Below are 18,508 nucleotides of genomic sequence, written 5' to 3'. Positions count from 1 at the left end.
TACTAGGTTTTTCGCCACTGATGGTGATTGTGTACGTTTTTCACACTGTATCAAGACTGCATCAGATCAGATATGACATGATGTTGTTCTTTCAGAACAAAAGAGGGCAACTGTTGTGATTTGCCCATGTACATCTAATGATCTCTGTGTACTTGAACAGTGTTTATGTACAGTAATTGAATGATGTGATGTGATAGTACAGCCTGCATGTACTTTATAGATACGAGAGGCATCTGTGAAATGTCGCCAGTGAGGTTAGCCTTAGTCATTATCATGTCACGTTTCTATGTATCATATCTTCTTGTCACGTCACTATCCAACACTATATTCTTCCCTGTCTGTGTAATAAACTCTGTGCTTTGTCGCCGTACCAAAGGATTACTTCAACTGAATTGTCACACACCACCCAGCCAGTTAGAGCCAGACCGTGGGTCTTCTACAAATCATCACAGTGACCACCGAAAACTACAACATGACGTCACGCGATTTAATATGTCCTGCGATTGTCATTGAATCCACCCAAAACATACTTTTTGTAAGCTAGGATCATATCGTTTAGAGAAAGGAGCCGCAAATCAAACTTGTATTTGGTCTGAAAAGAAGAATCCGAGATATTTATGTTCTAAGAATCTGGGTCCCCATAGACAGCATAAGACCAGTGGATTTTCCATTTCCGCTTTTTTCCGTTTTTTGTTTTCACGGAACCGGAGTGTTATGACCGAAACAGGACGCTAATAATCAATTGATATTAAAAAAGGCGTCCAAAGGCGATCTTGGCGGCGCCATTATAAAACCGGCGTCAAAAGGCGATGTTGGCGATACATGAGTTAAGTGATATTTTTAAAGTCCTTGATGGCGTCTTAATGGCTGATGTTATACTTATTTTATAAAGGTTGCATTCTGAAAATAGCCGATCTACAAGCTCACAACGCATCGCAGCGTTGTGTTGTGAGCTTGTCTTGTCTTTTAATTAGTTCTAATGGATCTCTTCTGCACTAGTCCCTCCCTAACATTTTAGTGTCAATATACTTAGTTGACGGCCTGCGCCATGGCTCAATGGTCCAGGCACCTTGGCTGGTAATCCAGTCTGGCAGTGTGCCAGACTGGATTCTACATCCCAATCCCGACGGCCTTTACTGCATGTCTTCCCCCCCATCTCTCTCCCCATTTCCTGTCAGCCTACTGTCTGTCCCTCCATAAAATATATAAAATAAAGGCGAAAGCCACAAAAAAACATTTAAAATAAAAATATACTTAGTCGACAAAATTAACACTAGTAGACATTCAAAATAACAAATAATCAATTTGAGCCTAATGTGAAAAAATAAGTGCTCTTTCTCACCTTTGAACTCCAGAATGAGTATCAGAGATATCCCACACAGCAGCTTGTGGAGGGCCATTTTCTCTCTCTGTTTCACTTGCCTGATCAGCATCATTAAATAGCTTCTATACATCCTCAACTCCTCCCATATACGGTGGCGCCTGCCATCAAACTGTGTTGATGTGCCACTTATGTACTACAATCAGCATTCCTCTCTGATCCACTGTCTGTAATAAACAAATGAATGCCGTAACACCCTTCTGTCATTGAAATCTATCCAACCGTCTGAGGCTCATTGTACTCTGAAGGTGGACTCCCTTTGTGCAAGACTTGATTTTGTATCGTATCATATACAGTCAATACAGTATATTCATTCAACTGGTTTGTCAGAAATTATCTCAAAATAGCTTTCACAGAGATCCATGCAGCCTACAGGGGCGTCATGGTAAATGGTAAAAGTCAACTTACATTTCTGAGGGACAGGGTACAGGCTTTAGTTCTGACACTATTATTGGTCCGACCTCAAACCCTAACCTAACCATAACCGCAAGCACGGGAGCAGCGCATGTCCTTGAGGGAGTTCCAGGGGGTCCCCAGCTATATGATATGCAGGAACCAAATGGACCCTTACGGGTCTGTAACTCAGAGAGTGTACAAATGCAACCAAATGGACCCATTTGTACACTCTCAGAGTTAAATTAACTTTGATTTTACAACATAAATTGTGGTCCCAGAGATAGAAATGCAATGAAATGGGGGACCGCAGTCTAATAATTCAAGTCAAACCGGGGGCGCTTGAAATGAAAATGGTTGAAAATCACTGCTAGAACCGCAAAAGTCTTCTCTTATGGGCCATACATTTTCAAATGGGGGGGGGTCCGCAGGCTAATGAGTATCATTTTGGGGGTCCTTGACATTTAAAAGTTTGGGAACCACTGAATGAAATGTCTATAGCTTTGTACTCCTCCTCAACTCGTCTTTTACAGTGGCGGTGTGGCGCCTATAGCTGTCATCAAGCCGTTTTGATATGCCACTGGTTTCACCATTGCAATGAGTCCATGCGGGGGTATAGGTGCTGCCTTTCTGTCACTATGACTCAACAATCTGAAGGTCATGCCACTCAAGAGACGATCACAAACAAGTCTCCACACCTATCTCAAAGCATGCAGAGTTTGTTTTGTATCATAGTCATAACAAACTGATCAAAGTCATACCTCAAAGTAGCTTTCACAGAGAACGCCAGCCTAAATAGAAGGTTTTCTCATCTTATCACACCCATATAACCAGTGGTGTAAAGTAACTAAGTACATTTACTTAAGTACTGTACTTAAGTACAATGTTGAGGTATTTGTACTTTACTTGAGTATTTCCAATTTCCAGTACTAGGGTGCGCTCACACGGTTAATGCAATTCTCTGTGCTCGTTGGATCAATGCTGTGTTGTGTCATGGCCGCCCAATGCATTTCCAATGGAAATGCATGACACATTGGAAATGCATGACACTCACAACAGCAATGCAGTGTTGCGACCGTGTGAGTGAGGCCTCACTCAGACCTTTACTGCATTGCTGTATGCTTGTTGGATGAATGTTGTGTAGTGTCATGGCCGCCCCAATGCATTTCCAATAGAAGTCACATGGTTTGTAGTCCACATTTTGGACTACAAGCTGTTGTATGGCTTACGGCTGTGTTTCGACTGCGCCCCTCCCCCTCATACAACACAAATGTTGTGTCAAACCATGTGACTCCCATTGGAAATGCATTGGGGCGGCCATGACACTACACAACATTCATCCAACAAGCATACACGGTCGCAACAGATTGCTGTATGCTTGTTGTATACAAAGAGTGTGACACAGCTTGCCCCAATGCATTTCCAATGGGAGTCACATGGTTTGACACAACATTTGTGTTGTATGAGGGGGAGGGGCGCAGTCGAAACACAGCCGAAAGCCATACAACAGCTTGTAGTCCAAAATGTGGATTACAAACCATGTGACTTGCATTGGAAATGCAAGGAAATGCATTGGAAATGCAAGTCACATGCAGGAAATGCACATGACACTCACAACATTCCAGCGGCGTCAACTTTGGGAGTGCCTGAGGGCTTGGGCACCCACTGAAAAAATAATAAGCCAAATAGCACTTGTCAAAGCGATACTTTGACAAGTAATGATAAATGCCACTATCATAATAAATTATCTTTTAATCTGCCATCAGTCAGTTTTAGTTTCAGACTAATGAGAACATATTGCTTATTTTACTGTCCAATGACATGAAATGGCACAAGGGAAGGACTCCACAAAAAGACCACCCCCAAAAATCGGCGCGCGCTACGCACGCCCACACATGTGCCCTTTTTTGGAGGTTGAGCCCCTGCCCCCCTAGTGCTCTCTGCACGGCCCTGAGCCTCAGTGGCCCATTGCAAACTGTGTTGTGTTATCTGTCCTGTCACACATGTCACACACACTCAGTCACCTTCAAAGCTGAAAATAGGGGCATTAGATCACTCTTTAAATACGTCTAATCGTAATAACATCAGGAAAAAGTTAAACATTATCAGGGCGAGGGTTTTCATTGAGCAAATCTCTGCTACTTATTTGGCAGCGGTGGCCGAACGGATAGCAGAGCGGTCTTGATACCGGAAGGTCGCCAGTTCGAATCAGCCGTCCGACACGTTAAAATTACCACCGCTGAAGTGCCCTTGAACAAGGCATTGAACCACTACGATGAAATGTGTTCTATGAGCAGGGCCTGGCTGGAAACAAGTTATTGAGCTTAGCCCAGATACCCTGGGTAAATATAGTAATCATTTCATTTCATTTCATTTCATGAAGACCAAAAATACCCTACCTTGCCTTATTATACCTAAACTCTTTGGGCATTTTTGCTGTGAGCTTGTAAAAATGTTTTTCAAAATAGTAAAACATGTAGCTTATTCCCTTTAATATTGTGTAAAAATTACATGGACTTTATCTTCATATCAGAAATTATCTTGTTTTCTTCCAGTAGACACCCCCTATTTTGTCCATTCTTTTCATGTCCCCAATGGCCTTCGATGAAAGTGGACTTGAGATATGACTATTAAAAATGTACAAAAATCCAAAAAATGTGCCATTCACATATACATCTATCGGTGCTTTATTGCTGGTTATGTTTAGTTTTTGAATAAATAGATGATTAATCATTAAAATAGCATTATATAGCTCTGTCCTCCAATCGCACTCAACCCCGTTACACAAGCCATTCTCCCCTTCATAACAATAATTTAACTGGCCCTTCAGTGACATCACCAACAGGAAGTGGCATTCTACAAGTCTTCTGAATAACATGCTACAGAAAGAGGCAATCTCACACCTTATTTTACAATGTTTTACTGATAGCTAAAGATGCCCTTAATATTGTGGGGTATTCAGAAAATTCACACTCCACTCATGAACAACTAAACAATACACCCTCCACCTTCAAAACCGCCCTCAAAACCCGCCTCTTCAATAGTGCTTTCCCTAGTTAACTCTTTTCACTGTTTTAATGTTTTTTCCTTAGCTTAGCTTTAGTGTTTTTTCCCCTAATAAAGTTTTTATTTTTGTTGCTTCCTCTTGCCCCCCATGTAAAGCGTCTTTGGGTACTCAGAAAATCGATATAAGTTTGAGATATTATTATTTCTTATTACTCTAATAATAACACAATAATGCTTCATGGATGCATTAAAACAAAATTAACCTAACTTCAACTTGCTTGACAGAAGCCGTTTATCTTAATGTCTTAAACAGCTACAGGTATACTGATAACGGCACGGGCACCTTGCACTGCAGCTCACACTGGAAATCAGATTTTGAACACAGGTCCTAAACAAAGAAAGAAGGCTCTTTATGGCTCTGGAAAAATAGGCCATGCTTGTAGCTTTGAGCAGACTGGAATCTGAAAGACATAAACTACAAAGAAACTAGATATTCTAGAATGGTTTTTTTTCTAAACTAGTGATTGATTGATTGATTGATTTATTAACAGTTTGCAGAATTACAGTACATTTCAAGTACAACTCAATACAAAAACTGTTAACAGTGAGTGGACGACACCATAAAGCATTACACTTGTTTACAATAGGGCCCACCATTTTCAATTCATCAAAACATTTAGAGACGTACGAATATACACAACTATATAGTCAAATATAGTAGTGTTTAGCATAATATTATTTTAAACCTGAAAGCATCAACTAAATCACCTATATAAAGTGGGTTAAGAATAACCTCAATAGCCTAAACAGAGACCAATATTGATTGGTGTTGTCTGTAGGCCTACTAATCAATAAAAAGCAGTCTTTGTTGAAGCTACCAACATAGCATCTGATTTATTCTCCTCTTACCCAATTCAAAGCAGAATCCAACTGCAAAAATGCCCAGGATAATTCTGTTCATTTTGAAGAATGTGGTGGGGGTTTGCGGAAGTCGTGAAGAAACCTAAAGTGTTGCGCCTGATCCCCTAGAACTCTGATCACACTGTGAACAAACTTTTCCACCATCCCACAATTTATAATCTCACATCTCTCTGATAGTGATGAAATGTCACCGTCACCCAGGGCAGGGCCAGAGAGAATTTCGGGAAATATCCACACCCTTATTTACAGTTTGCCCTGTGTTCATATACAGGTACATATACTTTATGACAGTTGTTTTTGTCATTGCATTTCATTTCATATTTATTTATTTCAATTCAGCTATGGTTTTTACATGATTATATTCATTTTACCTTGTACTTTTTTTCTTTTTACATTATTTGTTTACAAACATTGGGACTGGGCGCACGGGTGACGGGTGTTTCATGTAATCAATTCCCAACAGATCTCCAAACCTGTTGTTTTGGGGAGCGCTGGTTTCAGTCCATTCAACCTCCTCTTGTGAGTTGGCTAGTGAGGTGCACCCTAGGAGACATTTATACTTCAAAGCCAACAGTATTGCGCACAGTATTGCGCACAGAGAACAGCTGATATACAAGCTGAACATTCATACAACAAGCATGCATCAATGTTTTAAAGGTCTGAGTGAGGCCTTACTTCTACTCCACTAATACATCTCAGAGGCAAATATTGTACTTTTTACTCCACTATTATTTGAAAACGTTTAGTTACTAGTTACTTAGTAGATTTTGGTTATTATTACAACACATTCATTACCCACTTCAGCCCTATACATTTCAGGATTTTTGACCATTTGAAAATAGCCAATCTACAAGCTTGACCGGCTATTTTCAAAAGATGTTTAATACATTCGAAACTTGAAATGAGACATTCTGCAATTTCCATAGAGTACTTTCTACTTTTGGTATTTAAGTACATTTGACACCAATACTTTTGTACTTTTATTCAAGTAAATTTTGAATTCCGGACCTTTACTTGTAACAGAGTATTTCTATATTGCAGTATTGATACTCCATGTATTTATTTTAGTGATGGGAGATTAATCTGCAAACACATCGGTATCGACCGATATTGGCCTTAAACCAATTAATTGGTAATCGGTATCGGTAAAATATATCGGATTTAGCAGATATTTATTTTTATTATAATTATGTTGAAAAATAAAATTAAAAAAGCCTGAAAAAGCCTTTTGTGATGATGAAGGCTGCAAATTATATCAGTGTTTTCTGGGGAAGCTTTCAAAAGAGTCAATAGTTGGAACATTTAAAAAAGAAAATACTACATTCAAGCTGTTTATGTTGGGATATGAGCCAACATTTCAATAACGGTGCATACCTATAGTTTTGGAATAAAGAGGCATTGCTTTTTTTCAAATTCAGCCCTTTTCAGAATGGCCAAAATAATTATATATTTTCAATACAGGAGATCATATCGACATCGGTTATATCGGTTATCGTTATCGGCCATAATAGCAATTAATTATATCAATATAATTATAAATTGTCTCATCGGTATGCCTACATCCCTAATTTATTTACATGTAAATACAAAAAAAAACCCCATTATTGCACAACATTTCACCACCACTTAATACATTCTCAACACCAATTCACCCTGAATGGACAGTAATATTTTCCTTAACAACCAGAAATATAAAGAAATATATTAAAAAAAACAGCAAGGATATTTTTGTACTTTTGTGTGTGTTTATAACTACATTGATATGTAAATTATTGATGAGACCTCTTCAATTAATAACATTTGAATGTGTCTCATGGCTCGGCAAGGCTACTTACTACTACTACTAATGTGTCACTGGGAAATTGTAGGTTGATGAATAAACGCATTAACAAAGCAATGATAAACGTATCTACTTCTGTTTTGCCACTACATTGTAGTGTGGTCACTGGTCAGTCATGTTTAGTTGTTATTGTGTGAAACAGCACCACCCTGTGGTACCCCAGAGTTTCTTATGTTCATGATTGCCATGTGCCTGCAATTAGATACAATATATTACACCTGTGTTGCCTGCCCATGTCTTCAGCTCCAGTGGCATCAGTTTTATTTTCTGCAACATTTTAGCACTATATAAATGGAAGTATTTGAAGATTGTGTAAAACTGTTTCTTAAATTCTTAACCACTTGTGCTCTATACTCCATACAACAAATGGCAAGCTCACATCGTGATGTGACTTTCTTTCTTCTACTCTGAATCTCTGTTTTCTTCTCTGTGGTTTATCCTTTTCTCCTCAGCTCTTCTAGTTAAAGTTTCTATCACAATCCTCCCTTCTCTGCTGTGGCCTCCCCTTTTCCCTGAAACCTAGTGTGAAGGCTCTGGAAACCACATTCTTTCAACAAAAATGAACTTAAATCATCCTCAACATATTTATGATTGTACAATATCGCAGCATCACAACCTCTGAATATGTTACTGTGAGGGCTTTATAATGTAACGTAACCTTGATACTCTGAAAAGAGGTGAATAATGGCACAATTATGGCTACCTGATTATTTTTGCCTAATATTAATATCAAGATTATTGATAATGAGTCCTGGGAGCCTGATGGGCAGGGAGATGGTTTGTACAATGATATGGTTATTAAATCTTATGTTGAAAAAGTAGCACCCACACTCCAGATAACATGGGAAAAAATCACTTCTTCTGGTCAATATTACACACCTGAAGAAAATCCCTATAGACTAAGGGATCTTCTTCAGGTGTGTAATATTGACCAGAAGAAGATCCCTATAGAGCAGCAGTTCCCAAACAATTTTGGCCATGCACCCCCTGTTACCTCCAGACCTAGCTGACGCACCCCCCCCCCCCCCCCCCATATGAAAAAAAAAATGTCATAAGCTATATAGACATATATTCCCTATATATGCACATATGAGCCTGAATATGGAATATATGTGCAGCATAGGCTATATTCTGCATATACTTGCCATATATTGGCATAATATGTTAACATATTTAAAATAAAACCATAGCACCACCATTAGCCTTTTCATGTCGTGCACCCCCTAGAAGGCGCTCGTGCACCACAAGGGGTGTACGCACCACAGTTTGGGAACCACTGAGGGTCAAAACATTGTCATGTTTGCTAATAAGTGATGTAGCTGGAGTGCAGGCTCTACTTTTCTCATTGATAGCCTTTTTGGAATTGGCCCAACAGGCAACACTCATAATGTGCGTATATTTTTGCTTTTAAACCTTGAAGAGAAGAAAGCAAGCAAACGCATACTAGCTAGATCTTTCTGATTATTTATGTAGCCCTAAGCCATATGGTGTAGATCAGGGTTCCCCAATTAATTTTCCTCAAGGGCCATATTTTGACTAGGGTACCAGGCTGGGGGCCGAGTCCGCACGCACGAAAAACTGGGTTTTTTATTTTTTCATTAATTAATTAATCTTAGAATAGATGTAGAACAGTGGTTCTCAACCAGTGGTCCGGGGACCACCAGTGGTCCTTGAGGGGGTTCCAGGTGATCCCCAGCTAAATGATGGAGAGTTGGTAACCAAATGGACCCTTAAAGATCTTTAACTCTTGAGGTTGTAAAATGTAATCGATTTTCAGGGCAAGACCCCATTTGAAAAGATATGACAGGGCTCTAGCAGTGATTCTCATAATTTTAATTTGAAGGATGCCCAGTTTGACATGCATAGGCTACTGACCCCCATTTAATGCCATTTATATCTGGGACCTCAATTTATTATTTATTTCGTAAAATCAATGTCAACTTAACTCTGAGAGAGTACAAATGGAACCAAATGGACCTGTTATGGTCCATTTGGTTACATTTGTACACTCTCTGAGTGCCAAACCCCCTTGAATATGATTAAGGATTACTTTAATTATGGTAAACTCATACTTCATATCGCACACACCATACTCATACATTAGCCCTAAAATAATAATAATAATAATAATTATATATATATATATATATATATATATATATATATATATATATATATATATATTTATTTATTTATATATATATATAATTTCTTTTGTATTCTTCCGGGGGCTACAACGGGGCGCTTCGCGTGCCGCAAATGACCCGCGGGCCGCCTATTGGGTAACCCTGGTGAAGAGAATGAGCACAAGAGTGAGGAAATGAGTGAAGTAGGAGAAATGGACTAAATTTGGGCCACCACAAAACACACTCTCACATGGTGGTGCCGGTCTAGTAGTGAGTGGTGGTGTTGGAGGTGTTGGTGGTGTGGTACGCAGTGGTGGTGTTGTTGGTGGTGATGTAGGAATCGGTGGTGGTGATGTAGGACACACAAAATCCTCATCAGTGTGGTTGCCGGTGGAGGTAATCGTGACGAAGCCTGGTTGGTCAGTGGTGACATTGATGTAGCTGTTGATCCAGTTCTGGAAGCGCGACACGCGAGCGTAGACTGCTGGGAAGTCAGGCCAAGCACAGCCTAAACCGAAGCTCACCACCCCAGACTGGACCCAGTAGTCATCAGTCGTATCTGTACCATTTATGAGTTGGTAACTCACCAGCGCTCCGCCAGAGTCTCCCTAAGGAAATGAGATTCATGAATTTTATTTTTAGGAGATTTCTGCTTCAGTGCACAGGTACTGAAACACTCCTTGTCCCTTGATATTCACAAAGCCTAAAATGAAAATGTACCTTATGACGGCTTCATTGAGACATTAACGTGATATGAAGAGTTAGGAATACGTTCAATTTGATTAATGATTCAATGGGGAGTCAGAGACTAGAGTGAATGATAAGAGCTAAATGCTCACATGACATGCGCCGCTTCCTCCAGCACCGGCACAAATCATGTTCTCTGTGATGTCGATCGTGGCTGCTCCATAGGAGCAGCCACACTGTTTGTTCCCCACGATAGGCACCTTAACGTCCTGGAGGTTCTGGGGAGAGGGTAGGGGATCTGATGGAAGACATGAAAACAGAGTCATTGGCATGGATTTAGTTAGTATAAAGTAATTATATATCCATTACCCCCCCCCCCCCCCCCGTGTGTGTGTGTGGCTTTAAGTGGCGCATTGTGTTGCACTGTTGAATGTTTGTGTTTATATAGAGGCTTTATGTTGGTGCAGCTGTTTATGCCGTTTACACACACACACACACACACACACACACACACACACACACACACACACACACACACACACACACACACACACACACACACACACACACACACACACACACACACACACACACAGTCAAATGTAGAGTGACTGTCTCTGCTAAAAATGCTTCCCTATAGGCCAGGAGTCCCAACCACTTTGGGCCCAAGGACCACCAATAATATGTTCTAAACTTGTAGGGGTGTTGGTGCTCATTTTCCATCCTCATTCGCCTGAATGATGAAATGCTGACTTGAAATTCTCAGCCACTTCTCTGACAATTAACCTTTGTACCAGATGGAGTACTTCACATTTGCAACAAGAATTGAAACAAACTGTTGTTGCCCTTTAATCATTAGTTTGAAGTGATTATGATACTGTGACTTAATATCAAATGTCAAATATGTTAGTATATGTTGTACAAAGGTTATGAGTGCACCCCCCACCCCCTACCTGGCTCTCAAATTTAACGCTGCAGCTTACCTGTTAAATTGACATCTCCCCAGCCAGTCACCCAGGTGTGGGTTCCAGTGTAGAGGGTGCTGTTTGCTGCTGCCAGACAGATAGGGCGAATGTAAGGAGTGAAGGTGACGGGGCTGGAGAGCTTCAGCAGGGCGATGTCGCTGTCAAACGGTGCATGATCGAAGTCGGGATGGACGATGACCTGTGTGACCGTCCTGTTCACCTCGTTGGGGTTCGTTCCTTCTTGGCTCTGGCGACCCAGATAAACGGTCACGTCGGAAAAATTTAATCTGAAAGAGTGGGTTCTGATCACGTTAAAACCGAAACAGTACGGGATCAATCATTGATACATTAGTCTTCATTCAAATACTCTCTCTCTACTCTGTCTCGATCTCTAAGGTTCTCTCTCTCTCTCTCTCTCTCTCTCTCTCTCTCTCATACTGTGTACATGTGTTCAATATGTAGAATATATGTTTGATATTAAACGTTTCCAGTGGTGGAAAAAGTACTTGCATGTTTTACAGTACTTGAGTAAATGTACTTAGTTACACACACACACACACACACACACACACACACACACACACACACACACACACACACACACACACACACACACACACACACACACACACAGGTTCCGTGAATTACAGTATAGCTCAAGTTTGCCTTGACATTAATTCCTCACCCTGGGCCTGTGCAGTGAGCAGCGGTCAGCACATATTCTTTGTTTATAAGAGAACCTCCACAGAAATGGCCAAAACCGCTATAGTGCATACTGGCCTGCCAAGGCCAGCTCCCATTTCTGGCATCATGGCCTCCAACAATTCTGTTGTTGTTCAAAGAGGCCTTTCCGCACACTAAAGGTTGTGTTAATGCTATAATGTTAAGTGAGATCGGCTGGACCATATTAGAATGTTGAGATACCTCAGATGGTTGTCTTTTTCTGTATAATACAGACTGTTAATGTTTTAAATTCTTCACAATGCTTACCAGTCAGTTGAGCTTTAAAGCCTGAAATTAAAAAAGGAAGACATTAGGTGAGGCTGTTATCGAGAGCAAATTTGTGTGCACTTTGTTGACTATTTCTTCATTCTTGTTGGCTAAACATACCAACAGTTAGACACACCATGAGTCAGACACCCTCCCCAAACCCTAACCTCACAAGAAGCCACAGGTGATTTTTAACCCGCAGCACAGGTTTGTCTGTAGAACTGTGACCAGTTTGTCTGAATGTTTGACACTAGTTTGAAATCTTCAGTCAAAAGATGCAAATATGTATACATAAATGTATAATGTATCTGCTTTGTAATTTTAGCGTTATTTGTGCATTTATAGATAGATGTCATGATCCAAAGAAAATATGTTGATTGTACGGCCTACGGTTCAAGAGTTATAGGCCAAAATGTGAAGTGGGCTGCTGTAGCGTCACCATCAGGAGATTTGAAAAAAATAAAAATGTGATGGAGGTTCTTCCTTGGCTTAGTGGGAAGGTGCTAAGCTTCCCAGCAATAGGCGCTTCAATCATGATGCATGGCATTTTATGTCAAGTCTGACAATCTGCAATGCACATCAGCACACCGGTATGTATGAGGTGTGGTTGAATGGCACACGGAAGTGTACACACTTATTGTCACTCGAAAATCTAGGAGCATTCAGTTTAGGATCTGAATAATATTACGAGGGTGTGAAAATGTGATTGAAACGATTCATTCAAATATCTAGATAGACATTTACATTTTGTTTTAAACAAATCTGCTATGACATGTTATGTCATAGCTCACATATACCCACACTCAGCCACCTATGCGTATACAGTAGTAGACTGTCAACTTAGTGAGTTGAATACCAGGTTCCAAAATGAATCGTACTGTATGGTTTCAAGTGAAATGGAACAATTCTCAATGTCTCCGGCAGTGTTTTTGGTGCTATAATTAAAGAACACAAGCTTGCTTCATTTTGGACCCACCTTGCTATCAAAGAATGCAAGGGAGCTGAATTTTACACACTAAAGGTTTTTGATGTCTGCTCAGCTGACTCTTTCACCAGTGTCCATTACAATTTAAGGGCAGTAATTGCACTGCCAATGATGACAACATTATGTAGCGTTGAACGGCAGAAGTATATGTGCATAGTTCCCATGGGGGGGGGGTTGCATTGTCGGTCTCACCAAAAGATGCAAATATATAAACCAGTAAAGTAATACGCCTTAAAGGCGATAAAGCGACCGCTAGGGCTGAGACAGTCTACCGGAATAATGTCAAGAATGGGTGAAATGAATTCAATAATTAATATCAATTAAACTCTACAACATTTCTCTTAGCAAAATACAAGCACACCAATGAAGCCGGTCGATTTGACATATGGCTCAAGTGGTGCCGTCCAAGCTGTGGGAGGAGTTCCAAAAAAGGTTACTCTAGAAAGAATAATGAAGTGTTCCAAGTACTATAGTCCTATAGTCCTATAGTCCTATAGTACTATAATCCCTTGACTCCTTCAAAACCGCTCTCAAAGGGCACCTACGGATGGCTCCAATTCGAAACTGGCCCCCGTAAAATCTGAATCCACGTATATATAGTAACTGCGACCTATCAATAATTTTCATTATGCTTTAAGTAGCATGTGACGTGTCATGATTCTGAATCCATTGCAAGCATTAGTTTTGCACGATTCTAAAATAATTGAGCTTGTATATCTGCTATTTTTGAATAGCCAAAGTATAAAATAATGTTGTTGTTTTTTTTAGCTCAAATCTAAAATGACAGAGATGCTTTCCCGGTTTAATAGGTTGTAGGCCTACAGAGCCTATCGAAAAGCAGAACAATGCCCCGTTATTAATTTTATATACAGATATATTACATTTACTTTGGTATGTGGGTCCTGACCCAAGGTTAAGAACCCATCTTTAAGGCAATACCAATAGTACATTTAAGTTCTACAATAAAACCAGTGGAAAGGGAAAATAAAATTCTGATATAATAAGGGGAAAGGAACCCTTCCTTCCACGCGCTACGTCCAACCGGGGGAAACTCCACCCTGTCAGGTGAAAAGAAGTGGCTTGACTCCTCATGGATTGAAGGACGCATGAGGTCAGTCTGTTGCTCTCCCCAGGTTTGCAGAGGGAGTGTAGCGGCCGTAGCGCCAAGGATTACATTAGACAATTAAAACTGGCTGAAAAAAATCGCTTACAAAAATCCTGGGATAAAAACAATAGGTAAAATGCAGTACATGTGTTTACCCATCTCTCCAGTTCTTTAGTAAACGGAGTACATTTTCAGGTTGTGAGTTAGACAGTTTTATTATGAACATGCTGATCAACAATCAAAATTGGAACTGGAACACTGTACTTCACAGAAGTATCATATCTGTACTATGAAAATGTACTACTATATATGTACTACTTCTATGTCCGTGTGAAGGTATTGCATTGCATGTTCCCTGACCATGCATTTTAGTGAGGTAGGAAAGTGAAGATTTGTATTTATATTTTATTTTTCTCAACCACTCGTTAAGATAAGGAGCATGCAAATTATTTGCAGGTGTGGAATCTGGAACCAATAATTCTTCAATATTTCATGTTCTCTTACAAAATGTGCCTTGTGTATTTACATGCAGTAGAGCTCATCCTGTTGACACCTATGGGGGTGTCGATGTGGCGCCTGTTTATACTGTAGTCTGAGTTCCTGAGTCACACCTAGGGGCAATTACATGCTAAATAGTAGTTCAAAGTGGTCACTGTTGGAGTGGTTGATCAAAGGGTCAGCATCTTGTCTTCAGAAGAGCTGTGAACACGCCTTTTTCTCACCTCTTGTTTGTGAAATTGTACTTAATGCCATGCAATTGAATGTAACCAGTTCAGTCAGTCGGGGCTGGTCACGACCGGTGGCCAGTTGGCTCCTGCGTGAGCCTCTGCCGTGCTATGCTGTATTGCTGAATAAACCTCGGAACAACATCTTACTCTGTCTGCTGCCGTGTCACAATTTTCTCCTGTGCTCTCCCAGCTTTCAGGTTTAACAGTTTTTGGTTAAGTAGAACTAGTGTCTCGTGTCTATCAGACAGTGGCGTGCACAGATAGACACTAGGGGGTGCTAGAGCACTTGTGCCCTTTTTTTCAAAAATAGCAGACCTACAAGCTCATATAGCGCGCCACTCGGTGGCGCGCTATGAGCTTGTAGATCTGCTATTTTTCAATAGCTAAAGCATAACATAATGCTAACACCAAAAGGGGTTCCCGCCCCAAATTGGATTAAGGCAACCGGCCGGTTCCACGCGCTGCACAAGGTGCCCTTTTTTAACTTGAGCACCTGCCCCTCTAAATGTCTGTGCACGCCACTGCTATCAGATACGACACAGGCCTTCTTTTTCTAAATTGATTCACTGTGCTTTAAAGTGCACACCTCATCAATAGTGGAGGGATGTAGCAGAATAATTATATCTTGCTTCATTTAGGCTATATAAAGATATGTACCCAAAAAAAAGAAGAACAATCAATTGTAGCATAATGCAAACTAAACAAAAAACTGATCTTTTCTCACCTTTGAACTGTAGGATGAGTATCAGAGATATCCCGTACAGCAGTTTGTGGAGGGCCATTTTCTCTCGGTTTCACTTGTCTGATCACATCAGCGTCATTAAATAGCTTTTGATATGTCCTCAACTCCTCCCATAACGTACGTGGCACCTGACATTTTTAACATGCCACTGGTTTCATCATTCCTTTTCTATCATATCATAGTCAGAACTGGTTTGTCAGATAATAATCATGGTTCCAGGCAGAGATGCATGTTGAACTAATTGTACAATAGACTTTTCGGTAAGCCCCACCCACTCTACTCTGCCAGATCAGCAACCAACATTGCCTCTCGACCATTGACTCGCTTGTTGTATGACAGATTTTCCCATGTAAATAATCGATAATTTCAGGAGTGAAAGCTTCTAAATCTAGTCAACAAGGCCTGCAGTAGGCTATGCACTAGAAACATGTGCATGACATTATTTCAATAAACTAAAAAATGCAGGGAAATGTTAGCCATTTGACACCAAAATGTCAAAGGGCATAAATTCAATACAAATGTATAATGTGGTGACCCACATCTAGAGACTAATGAAGACATTCACCAAAATGGGCTTTGTGCTTGAGGGTTGAGTGAGGATTAGTAGTTGTACTAAGTAAGTGGTTTGTTGTTGTTATGATGCTGAGTATGTGTATGTGTTATGTGTTATAATTATAATTGTGTTATAATTCTATGTCGAATTCTATGTCGAAATATATAACCTACCTCGACGCACCTATTTTACTTCTCCTGTGGAATCCTGTTTCGTATTCCACAATAAAATGAAATTAACTTTCGTTAACTATCACCTTTGAAAGTGGTAAATAAAGACGACCCTCAGAACAATACAATTAAATTAACTTTCGCTAACTATCACCTTTGAAAGTGGTAAATAAAAACGACCCTAAGAACTCCCATTATTCAGACATAGTCTGACAAACATTAGGTTAGTGTGATGTTATCTGTGCACCCATTCACCTTTGCAGCTAAGTGTCCCTTTCTCAGACTGCTACTGTACTTACTGTATAAGACCCATTTATTGAAATCCCAAACATGGAATATATTTAGACCATGCATGCATTATGCCACATATAATGCCTGTCTCAGGACGGCCACCTGCCAGTATACAGTGGATAACTTCCCAGTCTTGCTGGGTAAGTTGGGTAACTATATAGCTAACTACTTTAACCCTGACATCCCAATTTTGGGCATGTCATTATATTGTAGGCTAAGAAGAAAGGACTACAAGGTCACAACATGCCGTAATGTGTTGTGAGCTTGTAGATTGGCTTTTCCCCAAAAATAAGTTTTGATAAGTGACTTATTTTAAAATGTGTAGCGCAATGGAATAGAGTAGACACTATGACACGTCCAGAGTCAATTACCGTAGTACTGTAGGCTAGATACATTTGTGTTCTGGAAATATCATTGATCACTTGTTTTGCATGTCCGTGGCAAAAATAAAACAATGGAAATCTCCATCACATTCACAAGCTGGCATAGTGATGCCCCCGGGTGATTATTGGTGGTGGTGGCAATACTAATAATTTTAGTCTGGATATATCAAATCCTGTGTTGAGGATCACACAAGAATAGCATGCACTTTATGAACAAAATAACACCCAAACCAGACCATTAATTAAAAGGTTTCATACAGTCTGCTTGAGACAGTGGCACTGGTACACTGAACTCATCTTCTCCTCCTACAGTGCGTGTCAACCACATTAATCCCCATAGCCGACACTGGCATGGCACTTCTCAGCTTCAATGATGCTTTTGATACCAATCGTTGCATAGAAGCATCATGGTTTTGTTATGCGTACACACCCATGGTACTGTGCCAAGAGAACTCACAAATCAAAACAAACGCACGCACACGCAGTCAAGTTGTCTACCGATGTTTACCATCTCAAACCCTCACCCTAACCTACCCTCCCACGGGGCAGCACAGGCAGACTCTTCACATGCTACTAATAAATGTCAGAGCTGAAATCGACATGTAAATATGAAATAAATGCTTAAACAAGACAAAGCAAGACATTACTCTATAACTATAAGCCATATCTCCAAAACTGGTGGGTCAAACTGAACAACCAATATGTCAATATGAAGCTATGATTCCCTGCTTTCATATGACAAACGAAAATTTTAAAAAAATCCAATGGCAGTCCCTCAGTCAAATTTGGCCACAAATTTAATTATGGTTCAATCTCAAACCTTTTCATGTCAGGGACCGGCGGACCGCCATATGGCCGGGGACCCTCCACCTGAAACGATGTGCTAGGGACCCCAAGAGGAGAAGATTTGTGTTAAACCTTTTCTAAATGATTCAAAAATCTATACAGATCAGCCATTTTTAAGTAGGCCTAGTAAGTATTAAATAGGATTACCATGGTTAATCCGATTTTGATGCTGTGTTAACACATTTGCTGGGGACCCCCTGGAACCCCCTCAAAGACCCTAGGGGTCCCCGGTCCCCACTTTCACATATTACACCAAATCACCATGTCTACATTTGCCTCATTAGTGGCTCTGACCTGATATCAATATTGTAATTACAGTTAATTGGCCTTTCTTTCTGTGCAATTGCAGAGATTCATAGACAGACAAAGTTTGCAAATGGACATTGGAATAAAAGT

General features: G+C 40.2%; 1 protein-coding gene across 1 annotated transcript; it reads right to left on the bottom strand.

The window, feature by feature from the left end:
* Positions 1-9,816: 9,816 nt before the first annotated feature.
* Positions 9,817-15,909, bottom strand: LOC306914267 (tryptase-like; the record flags this gene model as incomplete). The annotated part of the gene is made up of 5 exons (XM_079491257.1): positions 9,817-10,275; positions 10,507-10,652; positions 11,338-11,566; positions 12,391-12,419; positions 15,852-15,909. The coding sequence occupies 5 exons, from the start codon at positions 15,907-15,909 to the stop codon at positions 9,817-9,819; spliced, it is 921 nt and encodes a 306-aa protein (XP_079347383.1).
* Positions 15,910-18,508: the final 2,599 nt, after the last annotated feature.

The sequence above is a fragment of the Electrona antarctica genome (assembly GCF_951216825.1).
Source record: "Electrona antarctica genome assembly, chromosome: 21".
Taxonomy (NCBI): Eukaryota; Metazoa; Chordata; class Actinopteri; order Myctophiformes; family Myctophidae; genus Electrona; species Electrona antarctica.
Note: the sequence above shows the minus strand (reverse complement) of the source record. Positions and strands in the feature narration are given on the sequence as shown.